Raw genomic sequence first — 16,754 nt, 5'->3', positions numbered from 1 at the left:
ATGGCAACTCACTGCCGTAATGGCGTACTCCTCGTCCCCTGTGCGATACCAGCGGGTTGCTGATACATGGGACGAGGTAGACGATTCCTCCTGTCAGGACCAGCGTGTTGCGGCCACGTCGGCTGCAGATGACTTCTCCCACTCTCCCGGTAGAACTCACCGCAGATCACACTGAACAGGTCCGGCACACCGCAGGCTAACTTCACCCGTTGAGTAGCTGGTTTAGCTGCACGCAGATGAAGTCCGTAGCTAAGCTAATGTGAGCTACATTAGCTGTTAGCTGTGCTCCTCGTTGAACACTCTTTGCCAAAGTACTCCTTTAAACTCGAACACGGTGCTGCACTGAATAACAGTCCTTTGAGACTCACTGTCCGTTTATCTCTACCTATTATTCATAAACAGTGTCCGTACTCTGCATACTTTTTTACTGTAACATATTAAACGCCAGGCAGTTCTCCCTTCTCTGCTCCGTATCGCGCGCTCTCTCTCTCTTGAATGTCAAGTTTCTCGCTCACACAACAAAATACACACACTTCCTGTTTAGCCAGATCTTAACCAATTAATTACCAGAATTACACTTTTCTCAATCGGTACTTCCTCTTTAACCCTGAGACTTTTCAAAATAACATGAAATATCTTAAAGTGCATATTTGAATCTTTTTAAACTTTTTAAACTTATTTATTAAACTAATTTTAAACAAACTTTATCAACCTTCATGAAATATTATTCTTAATACTTTTAATCACAGTTTATCAAACATGGACATATTTAAACTATTTATTGTCCCTTTTTTAACAGGGTTACACCCTCCCCCCTTTAAACGTCTGATGTCCTCATCAGATTACAAAACTTAATTTAAGTTTCTACTCAAAGTATTAAGGGTGAGATTATGAGACCCAGCTTAGTGCTTACCAATTTTTATAGTAACCCCTCTATGTACAATGGTAATGGGTTGATCTTTGGCCTTTCCTGGCTCATCATAGGTAAGTCTTACAACTGGTTTCAATGATCTTTTTGGCCTACTTGGCTTTGGTGTCACATGTACATTAGAACAGCTCGAGGGTAGTTGCTCATCTTCACTGGAGAGTGGTCCTGACTCAGAGTCGGTTGCTTGAGGGACATCTGGAACATGCTCTACAGGAGAGTGGTCTCTCTCTGAGTGACTCTCTTCTGAAGGACTGAGGACTTCCGACTGCTCTGATCCTTCAGCACTATGTCTTTCTCTCCTTCGCAAGAGATTTCCCATTAACTCCCTATAGGGTTTGGTCGGCCATTCACACTCCAGATCAGAAGAATCACTCAAGGTATGGCTTTCTCTTTGTACAGTGTGATCTGTGGAGTTTCTTTTGTGTCGGTTGGGGACACGACTTCGAGTCACAGGTCTCTTTGGAACATTCTCCATTTCCTCCTGCACTGGTATCCTCACTCGATCTCCTATGGGAAGGAGATTATCTCTGTGCAATGTTTTGACCTTCCCTTTGACGTTTAGTGGCTTTACTCTGTAAACAGGCAAGTTTGGCAACTTATCCACTACAACATAAGGGACATCGTACCAGCGATTTTCCAGTTTGTGTTTTCCCTTCAATCCAAGGTTTTTCAGCAATACTCTGTCGCCAGGTTCTAGTTTGTGGAACCTAAGTCTCCTGTCGTATACCCTTTTATTTTGCTGGTGTCTCTTGTTAGAGACCTCTGTGGCCAGGTTATAGGCTGTCTGCAAATCCTCTTTCAGTTTGGCAACATATGCAGAATGTGGTTGGTCAACTTTGCCATCTGGGCATGTCCCAAAGCATACATCCAGCGGGAGTCGAGCCTCTCGGCCGAACATCAGCATATACGGGGAGTATCCCGTGGCGTCACACTTGGTGCTATTGTATGCATGCACCAGGTGCACTACATGCTGACTCCATTGCCGCTTCTTTTCTTGGTTGAGTGTGGCCAACATGGATAACAGAGTTCTGTTGAAGCGTTCAGGTTGGGGATCACCCTGGGGGTGGTAAGGGGTGGTCCTTGACTTCTGTATGCCCAGTATCTTTAACAACTCTTTAATGAGTCGAGACTCAAAGTCTCTGCCTTGATCAGAGTGAATACGAGATGGCAAGCCATAATGTACAAAGTACTTTTCCACTAAGACTTTTGCCACTGTGAGAGCTTTTTGATTGAGAGTGGGGAAAGCTTGGGCGTATCTCGTAAAATGGTCAGTTATGACAAGCACATTACTCACTCCTCTTGAGTCAGGTTCCATAGACAGGAAGTCAATACAGACGAGGTCCATAGGTCCAGAACTCACTATCTGATGTAACGGTGCAGCTCTTTGACATGGAGTCTTCCTGAGCACACACTCTCCGCAGTTTTTCACATATTGCTCTACATCGACTGACATCTTTGGCCAGAAGAATCGGCTCCTGATCATGTCAGTGACTCTGTCCACTCCTAAATGACCAAGGTCATCGTGCATGGTTTTGAGTACTACTGCTTTGAACTTGGCAGGTAGCACTAGCTGCTGTGTCTTTTTCCCTGTGTGGCATGTGCTCACCCGATGTAGTAACCCGTCAGTCATGACTAGCTTACCCATCTCTCTTTTCATAGGGAGTAACTCTGGGTTGTCTTTCCACTTGCCACACTTTAAAGCTTGTATGGTGGGTGCTATCAAGCCGTCTTGGGCTTGGGCTGCCATTAAGTCCTGCCTGGACATTTGTTCCAGTGAGTTAAGCTGAAGACGTGTGGGGAAAGCATACACGTCAGGAATGCAGTCAGGTGGAGCTCCAAGCTGTTCAGCATACTTGGGGGAGTCTGCCGATGGGCCAAGAACACCGACTCGCTGGCATATTGACTTGACTCCAGCCTGCGAGATGCTCTGCCATTCCGTCTCCTCATCTCTTGCCTCTATGCGTGACAACAGATCAGCATCAATGTTATTTCTACCTGGTCTGTAGATAATGTTAAAATCGTACACTGACAAGTCCGACAGCCACCGATGTCCTGTGGCGTTGAGCTTTGCTGATGTCAGGACGTAAGTTAGAGGGTTGTTGTCTGTACGCACAGTAAAGTGGGCTCCGTAGAGATAGTCGTGAAATTTCTCCACAACTGCCCATTTCAGCGACAGAAACTCTAACTGATGGATGGCGTAGTTTTTTTCTGACGAGCTCAGTTTTCTGCTTGCGAACGCCACTGGTCGCAAGCCTTTTGGGTATGCCTGATAAAGCACAGCTCCCAGTCCCGTAAGGCTAGCATCGACATGCAGTGTGTAGGGCTTATCAGGATCTGCAAAGGCGAGCACAGGGGCGTTTGTCAAACACTGTTTGATTTTTTCAAAGGCTTCAGTGCATGACTCGTCCCACCTGTCTCCAAACAGCTCCTTCTCATCCAAATAAACATCTCTCTTCCCTTTTACTAGCTTTTTGCTACGCTGAGGGGGGCCATAACCTTTAGTGAGGTCAGTCAAAGGGCGGACGATGGAGGAGTAGTTGTGGATAAATCGTCTATAATAACCACAAAAACCCAAAAAGGATCGTAGGGTCTTGAGATTGTAAGGTTGGGGCCAAGTGGTCACAGCTTCGATTTTTGCAGGGTCAGCAGCAACACCCTCAGCAGTCACAATATGACCCACATACTTGACCTTTGTTTGGCAAAACTGACATTTGTCAAGTGAAATCTTGAGCCCTACTTCTCTGAGTCTGTCCAGCACCTTTAAGAGTCTCTCTTCATGTTCTGCCAGGGTCTTTCCGAATATGATCAGATCATCCAGATAGACTATTACTTGGAGCATGTTCATGTCTCCAACTGCTTTCTCCATGAGGCGCTGGAAGGTTGCAGGAGCTCCAGTTATGCCTTGAGGCATCCTCTCAAATTGGTAGAACCCGAGAGGGCAGATAAAGGCAGTCTTTTCTTTGTCCTCTTCTTTCATGGCTATTTGATAGTAACCACTTCTTAAGTCGATCACTGAGAACCATTTACTACCCGACAGGCAGTCAAGAGCCTCATCGATGCATGGGGTAGTGTATTGATCTGGTACAGTGCGGCTGTTTAGTGTGCGGTAGTCAATGCACATCCTTACATCCCCATTCTTTTTCCTCACAACCACTATGGGCGATGCATATGGACTTCTGGACTCTTTTATGATGCCTGCAGCTAGTAGCTTTTGAATATGACGCCTCACGTCGTCAATATCCGCAGGGGCGATGCGTCTGGAGCGTTCACGAAAGGGTCGTGAATCAGATAAGCGGATCGTGTGCTCCACTTCTTTGGCGAGTCCCACATCGAGTTCATGAAGAGAGAATACATCTGCTCTTTCAGACAGTTTTTGTCTGAGCCTTGCTTTCCATGTTTCGGGGACAGGTGACTCACCAAAGTCGATCATTCTGACATCAAAAGCATCCTCAGTCTCTGGCTTTTGTTTTGGCACTGTGGTAACCACATCAGCTACACACAGGTGACCCAGGACAGCACCGGCAGGAATGGTCACTTCTTTCTGCGACTCATTATGAACCACAACTGTCAGCCGGTTAATGTCCACAGCATTACTGGGTATTGCCATAGGTTGGAGCATGACGCCTGATGGGAGAGTAGCTGTACCGGAGGCCTCTACTATCAAGATGTCATCTGGCAGGGACTTTCCAAGCACCACTTTGCAGACTACTTTAATGCTGCCACCTGCAGGTAGGACAAGTGAGCTTCGACCCTCCAACTTTACACAACCTATTTCGTCATCCTCTTCATTTGACAAGTCAATGGCTTTTTCTTTCACTGTTTCTGGGAAAGTGTTCTGTATGCCAAAGGCGTGGGCTACAGTGCCTTCAACTCTATCGTCACGCAGCTGGGCTAGCCGCTTGGATAGGTTAGCCTTGGTATTTGTCCCGAGGATCACAGGTGTCTGATCAGGACCAGGTGGATCGGGGCAAATGAGAGCCAGGGCTGACAGGGCTGTTGGGGTACCCGCTACCTTTTTGGGAAACTCTAGGTCCACTGCCACGTAGCCAAGATAAGGGTAATCAGAGTCACTTAAACCCCAAATGTTAAGGTCACTTACTGGGCGAATAGGAGTATCAGCAAGATGTCTCCTGTACCAGGATTCAAAGATGATGCTAACTCTTGAGCCACTGTCGAGTAATGCATCACACAAATGTCCATTAACTTTTAGAGGCTCCAAAGATGGTGGCCCTATTAGACCCTCTGGTATGCCTGTTGGGGCAAGCTGATCTACTACACTCCTCCTCACAGTGCAGTCAGTTTTGGGTGAGGGGACATCAGTAGTAGGTTGAGTGCTATGGGTCTTAGCCTTTTTGAGAGCTTGAATGAGTCTTTGGATCACTTTGCTTTGGTTCTCAGGGTTTTTGCACTTCCCTGCCATGTGTCCATTTTCGCCACAGCGATAGCAGAAACGCTCTTCTGTCTCAGCCCCTTGTCTGTTTTGAGTGTTTACAGTCATCACTGTGGGAGAAGGTGTAGACGATTGAGGTAATCTGGAGTTCACCTTTTGTTGTAACTGTTTCAGTTGTTTCCTCAGAGCTATCACTTCTGGATCAGCATTAGTCTCTGGGACATTTCTCACTTTAGTTTGAAAGTTCTCATTTTGTGTCTCTTTGTCCCGTGTAGAGAGCGCAGCAAACATTGATTTCACTTCTTTAATTTCAGCTCTCAAACTCTGTATCTCTGAGTGTTTGTTTTCTTCTTGAAGCTTGGTGTGAACTGTATACACTGAATGGTTCAGCTTTGCTCGAGAAGATTCATATTCTTCTTCTGAACGAATTTCTTTCAGGAGCTCAAGGAAAGTTGGGGGATTAGCTCTTCTCTCCCTCAGTCGCAGTTGGATTAACATCAGATCAGCATTAACTGCACCCCTCAGAAGCTGCTCAAGCCGTGCGCCATCCATGGCTAGGGGAGTGAGACCACCTCTTTGTACCACTTTGGACAGGCAACGTTCTAATCTCCTGAGGAAATCAGATAGCTTCTCACCAGGTTGCTGCTGCTGCATTCTGAATGTGAAATACAAATCGTCTCCAGACTCTGCTAATCCAAAGGCGTTTTCCAGAGCCTCCAGGCACTTGTCAGGGGCAATGTCAGGATTGGAGAGACGCACTGCTTTTATCACTTCCAGAGCTGGCCCCTTTAAACTCTCCATTATCTTTCTCCTCTTGTCTTTAGCAGAACCCTCACTCTCTTCAACCATCAGGTAAGCTTGCTCTAACCAGTGGTCGAATTGTTCCTCTCCTGCTGGTGTAGGCACAATACCGGAAAAGATCCGCAGGCGGCCGAATCCTCCACTTTCTGCTGAGGGCTTGACAGTCTTATCAAACAGATCGCCCACAGCACGAAGGATGGCTTCTGTAGAGGGAGGTATGTGCGGGGTCAGCAAGGCCTGCACATCCTCTGTGGACTTTCCTTCTGCTTGTAGAAGAGCATGCAGTTTACGGTTAAACTCCAACTCAGGGTCTGAGCTCTGAGCCACAGTGAATATTTTCCATGCAGTTTGTCCATCTGAGCTCAAAACTTCACTTGGGACGTCTGCATCAGTCAATTTCTCTTTGCACTCGCAAAGCACCAGCACTTCATTTGTAGTTTCGTTTAACATTCTTCCTCTCACTTGTACCCGTCCCAAGCACTTTACAGTTTGCAAAGTCTCTACTATGTGTGCTGTTTCTGTCTTCTCAGGAACGATGGTCAGCAAGGCATGGCTCTCATCCAGGTTTTCACCTCGACACCAGTTCTTCAGCTGGTTCCTGTACATTGTGACACTTTAGCTGCTGTTAGTTAAATATCACCATATATTGTTTTGTTTGTCTTTCTTAGTTTTTTTTTTCACAGTTGAATAGTTCACACACTAGGAAATTTACAGTCACAAATCACCAATTTCAGCATTAATTAACCCACAATCCCAGCGGTGCCTCCATTTTATGTAGCGCCCTCTAGACGGCTGGTCTATTTTTATGAGGTACGCTTCCCAAGTTCTTTATGTTTTAGAAATCTCTTTCTTTAAGATTAACTAATACTGAATGACAAGTACACTGTAATATAATATTGGTGAACTAAGTTCTATTTATTCTATAATGTAAGACACTTATTTACTCACCGAATGTTTTAATACTAATTTTTAATGTTTTTAATCAAAACTGTAGATAAATGAAATAAGAATTAAAGTATCCTTTAAGTTTATACCTTTCTCCTAAACACTTGCCAATTGAAATAAAAGTACTCTCAATATGTCGGTAAACATCAACAGTACTATTTCTCAGACACTTATACAAATGACAAGAAAAAAGTAAGTTTTAAAGATTTACTGTTGTAAATGTAAACACAAATATTCTTTTAATAATGCAAATAAAACACAAAAATAACACTCAAGTTCAAAAGACTTTTCAGTACCTTTTAAATGATCAATTTCTTAATATTCAAATACCCCTTTTGAGTGCACTCATTATAAAACCACCAAATAATGAAACACACCTAAAGCCGGCAGTTACAACTAACTGAAAAGGATATGGGTACCCAGTGTTAATGATGCAGGCCTGAAGCGATGCTTGTGTGCGTTGTAGCCAGAAACAAAATGGCTGCTTCACGCTAAAGCGCTGAAATAAAACAGATGGCAACTCACTGCCGTAATGGCGTACTCCTCGTCCCCTGTGCGATACCAGCGGGTTGCTGATACATGGGACGAGGTAGACGATTCCTCCTGTCAGGACCAGCGTGTTGCGGCCACGTCGGCTGCAGATGACTTCTCCCACTCTCCCGGTAGAACTCACCGCAGATCACACTGAACAGGTCCGGCACACCGCAGGCTAACTTCACCCGTTGAGTAGCTGGTTTAGCTGCACGCAGATGAAGTCCGTAGCTAAGCTAATGTGAGCTACATTAGCTGTTAGCTGTGCTCCTCGTTGAACACTCTTTGCCAAAGTACTCCTTTAAACTCGAACACGGTGCTGCACTGAATAACAGTCCTTTGAGACTCACTGTCCGTTTATCTCTACCTATTATTCATAAACAGTGTCCGTACTCTGCATACTTTTTTACTGTAACATATTAAACGCCAGGCAGTTCTCCCTTCTCTGCTCCGTATCGCGCGCTCTCTCTCTCTTGAATGTCAAGTTTCTCGCTCACACAACAAAATACACACACTTCCTGTTTAGCCAGATCTTAACCAATTAATTACCAGAATTACACTTTTCTCAATCGGTACTTCCTCTTTAACCCTGAGACTTTTCAAAATAACATGAAATATCTTAAAGTGCATATTTGAATCTTTTTAAACTTTTTAAACTTATTTATTAAACTAATTTTAAACAAACTTTATCAACCTTCATGAAATATTATTCTTAATACTTTTAATCACAGTTTATCAAACATGGACATATTTAAACTATTTATTGTCCCTTTTTTAACAGGGTTACATAAATATCTCCGGGTGTTTGTCAGCCGGTGTCGACACGCCCATAGTGACAAGTGGGAAGTGGCGGAGGTGATGTTGCACGATTTGTTTGCTTTCAGTGGGTCTTCACCACTAAAGCCTCAGTATACTCCATTTAAAAGGCCTATCAGATGTTAGAACACCTTCAGAAATCCCCTCCCCCCTCACCTTTTCAATGACCTAATTGAGGGGCTGTATCCAAAAACAGATACAACCTAACAAATAATGCAAATTCCCTTATGCCACATTTTTACCTGGCATGATGTCCGCAGCTGGAGACATAAGACAGAATATAGTGGTCCATGAACCAGAGTCTGTTCCTGAATAAAGGGGAAGAACCTGCTGTTGTACAGTTGAGATTTCAGCAGAATGTTTCAGAAGGGTAAGATCGTGTCTAAGTTTCCTGACAAAGTAGCTTAGCTTTCGCTAGCTTAGCTGTCGCACACTTCCAGTGTCCTGCTTTACTTGTCATCAGACTGAAATGCAAACTACAGCGTTGAACTTAAGTCGAAAGATGCAGAATCATCCAATATGGACATAATTCCCTGGAATGCCGTGTTGAATATTCTAAACTTAAGGTTCCCTTCCTAGCTTTTATTTCCTTACTTACTTTACTCACTTACTAGCTTTTTCAGGAGCTTCCAAGCATATTTCATGGCCTTCTTCAGCACATAGAACTTCAGAAATTCAGTCCTAACATTGACTGGGAAAGTGTCAAAGTCATGGGAAAGTGCACCACATAAACAACCATTTGTCATCAAATGACTGAAGTTTGTACTTAAGTCACTTGATGACAGAAAAGGCTACTAAGTGAACCTTGACTTATGTGTCATGGATACCACAAGAGGTGAATAACAAGCTGAAATCTATTAGTAAAGCCAAACCACAGCTATGACATTACACACTACAAAACATGGTGGTGAAAATAGAAAATAAATAAATAGAAAGGATCACAGACAAAAGTGAGAGTCCACAATAAAATGAAATGAAAACCTGTCTCATTAGAGGTTCTTAGCTATAACTGAAACCTAAACAGGCACTTTATTGATTTTCAAAAAAGGTCCATCCCATCTTCCAAACTACCTTTAAATCTCCTGAGCATAGGTTCATAGGATATTATCATTTACCCACTGGTTAAATGCACTGTCAAGCTGTTTTCCAATGTTTTAAAATCATTCTGATGGATGAAATTTTTGAGCTAAGTGAGCTGAACATACCTCCTTATGACCTGAACACTGAACCTAAATCAACACTGCATGCACGCACTCGCACACAAACCTCATACCTTCTAAGAAAATTGCAAATATTATCACATCAAGCTGTTTGTACAGCCTTACTGTGCTTTGTTACATTTTAAATCAACCATGTCTTTCCTAATTTATGGTGTTTTTATCGTTGGTTTGGCTTGAGGTGTAAAACTGTCATGAGAAAAGCAAACACATGGTCTCCCATATATGGTAAAGGGAATCTATACTGTACATCTGGGTAGCCCTTATGCAATTAACATGCCTTCTATAATAACTAACATGTGGGGAAACATTTAAACAGCTGTATAATTATACAACAAATATAGTTAACATACGTTCTGTTTCATGTGGCTTCTGGAAATTCTTTCATATAATCAGTAAATTGCTTTTAATTAAATTTTAAGAGGGATATTATTGCTCAACTGAAATTACATGACCCTTTTCTTTGTGCTGGATGCCCACCACTTTTGTAGTATGGAACTGTTTTGAATACTGTAAAGGTTTAACAAGTCTCATTAATTATATCATATACATAAAAGCTCCTCCCAGTTGTGTGGTCTGCCTTGTCGTTTGCGTGACAAGTCATTTTCTCTTTTTTCCTCCCTTTTCTACTTCACCGACATGCCTCAAACCACCAATCTCTCTACATCCTGTACATTGATAGCTCACTCCCCATGTTGTTTAAGTCAGGATGTTTTTTCTGTTGCTTTTTTACCCCCTCCCTCCCTTCCTTCGTTTTCCTATTTCAATGGGAAGTCCTGGGTTGTGGCGCAATCATTTTAGTTTTTATTAAGATGCAGTGATAACGAAGCAGGTTGATTGCTGCATGGAGCCACATGAGGAAGGGGTGCGGTGAAGACCCTCAATTAGGCTTCGTTTAAAGAAGCCTGCGCTAGATAAAGCAATTACATATATCACTGCAGGGATGTTCTGTGTTAAAAGGCGGCATGACATCAGGATGTGCTGTAGAGGAAGTTGCAGCGTTGCCTATCAAAGGACTTCATCCAATAATAATACGAAAGCAATTTCTTTCCCTGGGGTTAGGGCTTAGGGTGAAACTGAGCAAAAAAGCAACAGAGGTGTTCTTTAATGCATCTCCACTCATGCTGCTACTGTGCTATGCATACAATTAGCTTGACATTTAAAAGTGAAAATGAAAACGTGGATTAACAAGTGACATTATGAGATCAATTCCTAACCTGTCACATCACAACTTTGAACGTGTCTTTTTGTCACTTTCTCTGCAAATCAAACTGAGAAGAAATGTCAGAATTAAAATTTGTGTTATCATACATTTCATATTTGCAGCGGCCTGGGACCAGAACTTGCTTGTGTTATCTTCGTAATTGAGGAAACTAGAAAGTACAGCAAAGACTTATCTCTCTGTGTGAGCAAATAGAAGAAGTCCCACGACATTACAAAGTAACCAAAGTAACTGCCCCCACCCCCTCACCGCCCCTCTACAGCTGGCCTGTTACACATACTCCCTCAAATAGACCGCATAGCTGTAGCTGTAAACAGTAAGCATGGGTTGTAATGTATTTGTAGACATAATCGGTCTTCATGGGGTCAGTATTATGTAATTTTAGTTATACAGCACAACTATTCTACTTAAATGTTTCGTAAATGCTCAAAATTTCATGCATCTTAATTTGATTTGTTATAACTCCACAGCTGCAAGCACCATGTATGCCATGCTGCTCAGATACACATAAGAGATAGTGAATGTTCAGTATGTTTAAATCTTAAATCATCCAGGATTTACACTGGTAGGAACCTTCCAGTATCAACCATATATGCACCTAAAAAGAATGAACGGGCCTCAGAGGTTCAGTTAATGTACATCTTCCTGCTGTCATGGAAAAACACATAACTGCAATTTCTCTGTATCACGTTTTGCACATGTGGTTTCAGTCCCACAGCATTCATACTGTACGCACGCTCCTCTGTCTGCACTCTGTTTTGACTGATGTCTGTTGTGGATCCCACGGTAATACGATAGGTACGACGCTAAATCCTGAGCATGCACACCTGTTAAACATTGAAGTGCTCTCATCCGTCTTCAAACAGCGCTGCCTATCATCATCTGCAGTTGTGTGCAAAGCCCTTAAAGTATACAGGGGCTGCTGTAAGGAGGACTTGTTCATGTTATGAAGATGCAATGTGAATGACAGATAGGTATTTCTCTTATCGAGACCTTATCTGGCAACTTATTCTTCTTTCTGTTTTGCCACTTGTTGCCATAGTTTCTTTCCACCTCACGTGAGACTCTACAGATAGTCTACCAGATGTGTGGCGTCTTAACTCAAGCACAGACAGAAATGATGTAAAACACGGGATGCTATATGGGGAAATAATTGTCCATAACGTAAATAGCATAAAGGGCCACCGCAACATAAACATGGTGAGAGCTAGTTATTGTTCTTGATTGCTAGCATCCAACGTGCTGATTAACCGTCCGCACAGGCTTTCCTCTGAGTGAGCTTATCAGGGTGTGCAACTGTTCCCTGCAGCCGCTGCCACAGGAAACAAGGGGTGGGGTACGTTCAGGGGGGTGTGGTGAGAGTGAAGCCTGAGGATGAAGAGGAGGAGTGTCTACGCACTATCATCCTCTGCATTCCGGTTCACACCCCCCTGGTACGTCAGGGGTGTTGGGAATGAAATGCAGAGGCCAGCGACCACCTTGTAAACAATGGCTGTCTTAGCAAGTGAACAGCAGTAAAAATCTTGTGGTACTGGTGGTGATATTTTTACCCTGCTGGCATCAGAGTAAGATGATGTTTGTCACTTTGGTACACAGCAACAGGCCATAACATTTGCAATGAAATTTGGTATGAATATTCATGGTCCTCAGAGGATGATCTCTTGCCTGGTTCCAGACCTCTGACTTGCTGCCCACACACCAATCAGAGCTTTGTAGGCAAGATTAAGACTGGGTAGTAGCTACATCCACATATTGTTGCTGTATGCTTTGCATACATCCTTATTGTCTGAATTGCATGTATAGTATTGGCATGTATAGTATCAGCTCCTCCCCTCAGGCAGACAGTACAGAGCTCCCTTAAGCAGGCACAACCATTTCAAACATTCCTTTGTCCCCCTGTCCATTAAAGTCCTCAACACCATCTTGGCTGTAACATGTATATGCCGTAGCTGTACTACTTCTTCTTGTTGTTCATCACAGTATTCATTTATTTATTGTAATATGTGTGCACTTTACAGAAGGGCACGTGCAATTGATAGACCAACATATTTGTTGTCTTTACTGTTGTTTTTTTACTGTTTGTTTATACTGCAGACACTGTGAAGTTCAAGGCAAATTTCCCACAGGGACAATAAAGTCTATCCTATCCTACTTTTAATGCCTTATTGTCTTGGTGAGTTTTTATTTTGTTTATGTCCTCATGGTTTTCTGTTTTTATGCTGCTGTGCTGTAAAAAGAATTTCCTCTTGTTGGACAATAAAGATGTGAACTGAACTGTACAGCAACAGAAAAATGGTGACAAACCCAGATGAGATTGATGCAGCTGTACAGGTTGTAAGTCAGCTTACTAGAAATACCAACAAACAAAAAATTTCTTACATTATCCTGAAAAATGTTTAGTTCTCAACCTTTGCAACCATTACTACAGCTTCCATGTCAGCTGAAAAAACTACCCTTCCCTACAAACCAGAAACCAGCTAACACAAACACATTGTCACGCTGAATGAATGAGCAACACTTTGGTCCATGAGCTGGTATTTTAAAATATTTTGACATGACGTTTGCTGAGGATATTCATGCTGCATGAGAATGAATCTCAACGTTTTGGGTGACCCCCAGACTTTTTCTCTGGTACCACCATCTGGCCAAAACATTCACAAGAAATATCAACGGATTGTAGAATGACATTCATACACCCTAGAGCATACATACTCGATAGGTCTGGATTAATTAGTGGAATGAAGGAGCTCCACTTGATAAAGTAAAATGTCTTGTTCAAAAGTAATCGATACAAAGAAAGAAAGGCTGACAGTAAAAAACATGCATTTAAGGATGACTTGACAGAGAAATATGTGTTCATTTTGCCTGGAAGGAAGTACACGACAGTGGCCATAATGAAGAGTGGGAACGCATAACGTCACAACAAAAAACATACCAGCAGAATAATTGTAAAATCAAACATTTTCAATAATGAATACAGTGAAGAACTCATACTGCAGCAGAGCCATTAATGAACAGTTTAAGTTTAAGGACTTGGTTACACAACGAAGTTGTCATGTCTCCCATTGATACAGAAAATTCTACGGAAATATCATCATGTAATGCACAATTACTGGACCTTTAATATGGTGGAAATATATTAAGTGGACCTCTAAGACTTGTATTTGAGTACCCCTGCCCTAGAGGATTAACCATTTCCATTTCATTTCCCTCAGCTTGTTTTTGCCTGTGCTACCCTCAAGCCAAATACATCCAGTTTATTCACACAAGATATCTCACGATCAAATTGCCAGATTGACGTGAAAATTGCTGAGTAGATTTATGGTCTTAGGGGGATTAACCCTTTTGATTTAGTGACCCAATGGCATTTCCCGTAAGGCCATAGTCTGGAAAACTACATATTGTTAGTCTCAGTGCTGGAAAACCTCCAGGAAAAGCAAGATTCTAAAATATGTTAAGATTTAGACTTGCAATCTTAAAAATGTCAATGGATTACACATAGTAAACAAAATAATACATGAGGAATTCAATTGTTCCAGTTTCCAAATGATTCCAAACCAAAGGAAAAAAAGAATGAATGCAAAATTAGGGATTTTAGGGTACTGGGGGCAGTTATACAGTGATTTCAACACTGCACATGACTCATACATTTACTTAAGTCTGGGTCCTTTGAAATATGAAGAGACCAGATCCTTTCTCGTCACAGCCACGCTTCTCATCTTCAGCTTCAACAGCAACGGTTACCTACTGAGCGTCTGAATTGGACTACTTCTTTGACCCACCTAAGCACACCAATCCTTGTTCCTGCTGTCAGCGGCCTTAAAAAACTGCAGTTGCCCATAGAGATAATAATATGTGTAGAGCAGAAGAAGCAGCAAACCTTTTCACAGAAGAAAAGGTTTGCTTCTTAGGAATATAAACTCTTTACATTTGTCTCCGCACAATTTTTAACACTTTCACTTCAGTGAACACCTGCTGGTTCAAAGAAAACAGGAATTCTACAGCTGGAAACAATGTAGAACATGGACTGCATACGTGAACACCATCCATGTCTAATTCCTTCATATGTATTCATCTTTCCAGCAGAGTTGTTCAGATGAAATACTTAGAGAGTAGAGCAATATTTACTATCTACAAATAGTAGGATAGGGGAGACAAATACTGTCGTTGCAGAAATTGTGTCGTAACTGCCATAGCTAAGTTGTCAACTGTTTGATCCCATATCTTCACACCTGTCAAAGTGTCCTTGACTAAAACATTAAAGGCCCACTTGCTTTGGGCGCTGATCCAAGCTGGCCCTGACTTCTGACCTCTCTGGGTTCCTTTTTAATCTGTTTGAGAAAAAGAAAAGTCCCCCTGGCAACTGTTTTTTGACTGCTACAGCCTGATGGCATATCTTTGCATTAACTCTTGCACAAAGCAGTAATGTTACTGTTCTATCGTAGGCAGGACAGACGCCACTCACACAGTCACACTGAGCCTGATAGCATCCTGCTACTCAACACAAGAGCCACAGACTCTGAACCCAAATCCACATTAGCTTTCCTGCTAAAGTCTCCTTCTTATATAACTTACAAACATGAACACATGTCTTGTCCTGCACCTTAGCTTGTTGAGCAAGCCACCAAACAAACTGCTGACTTCGATTTTGGGCTAGGTAGCTAATTAGCTTCTCAGCTGCAGCACTTAAACAGCATGTAAATGTACCTGAAAATGTCACTTTGGTTCATATAGATGTTGCTGTGGCCCTTCCTCTTTTTTTTTCTTCTTTTTAATAATAAAAACCATTAAACAATATTCTTTGCGAAAAGAGATTACTAAGTGTGATTTCAGCTGGACTTTAAAAGCATCAGATGCAGTCTAAAGGTAACATCTGTAATAGATAATCCAGCATTGTTTTTAGTTGCTCTGGACAGAGATGTGCTCTGTCCATCAGGTCCAATGAAAGATCTGGAGCATATCAGTTAATCTGAGGGACATTTGTTCAAATCAGAGTAATAAACAGGGGAACGAGAGTTTGTGAGTTAATTACTACACTGACCAATTCTGATTTTGATTTTTCAAATCTGTTCTGCTTCTTATTTGTTTTTAAGTTTTTGCTTTGAAACTGTGGTTGACAATCGATGTTAGCATTACTTAATTTCTACTTCGCAAGCGATTTAATTGGCTACTTTACGAATAACTCATACAAGCATATAATTATACTACATTTATATTTAAATGATGGCCTAAACAGAGTCCTTTTGCACATATTATGGTTATGGTGATGTTTGTGTGGCTATATAATCCAGGAAATTACATTAAGTCATATATTTGTTATTAGAAGCTTTAGAAATGTTTGACATTTGGTAGATTTCCTCTCCCACATTGTTTGCAAACTCACAACTACACTTCCATGAACACACTGTGATTTTTATTTAAGCATGCAGTATTTTTAACTTTCAGCTCCTGGCATTCTGAGCTCTACAGGCAGGACAGACCTGCAGCGCTGCTCTGAACCTGCAACAAACTGGAAAATAGTTTCCCAGTGGATGCACTGGCTTCATAGAAGACTTCAAAGTATCTCCACTGCCTCACTTCGAGGCAAGGTCAGCGTTTACTCCAGAAATTTTCCTCCATTTATTCTTTAGGCCTCATAAATCAGATAGGATTATTACAGATATTCCTCATGAAACATTCTGCAGCACTCATGCACATTTATGTGGAAAGCTGTATGTGATATTACAACTTACCCCACCCAACAAAAGCCTGATTGCGTTACAGTTTTGATTAATGAGGAGAAAAGACCTGGATTTTGTCTGTCACAACAACTGGCCTCTGTTTCTAATCAGCCACATACATATCTCTATATGGAGGGATCCTCCAAACTGAGGAATGTGGTTTTGATCCCCTGTGTATCCAACA

The 16,754-nt window shown here is 42.1% G+C and overlaps 1 protein-coding gene across 1 annotated transcript; it reads right to left on the bottom strand.

Annotated features, from left to right (window-relative positions):
* Window positions 1-8: 8 nt before the first annotated feature.
* LOC122965629 lies at window positions 9-7,053 on the bottom strand. The gene is made up of 2 exons (XM_044329784.1): window positions 1,025-7,053; window positions 9-226 (listed from the first exon to the last, which is right to left on the bottom strand). The coding sequence occupies exons 1-2, from the start codon at window positions 6,723-6,725 to the stop codon at window positions 9-11; spliced, it is 5,919 nt and encodes a 1,972-aa protein (XP_044185719.1). The 5' UTR covers window positions 6,726-7,053.
* Window positions 7,054-16,754: the final 9,701 nt, after the last annotated feature.

The sequence above is a fragment of the Thunnus albacares genome, chromosome 16 (assembly GCF_914725855.1).
Source record: "Thunnus albacares chromosome 16, fThuAlb1.1, whole genome shotgun sequence".
NCBI classification, from domain to species: domain Eukaryota; kingdom Metazoa; phylum Chordata; class Actinopteri; order Scombriformes; family Scombridae; genus Thunnus; species Thunnus albacares.
This window is presented reverse-complemented; position numbering and strand designations above follow the sequence as displayed.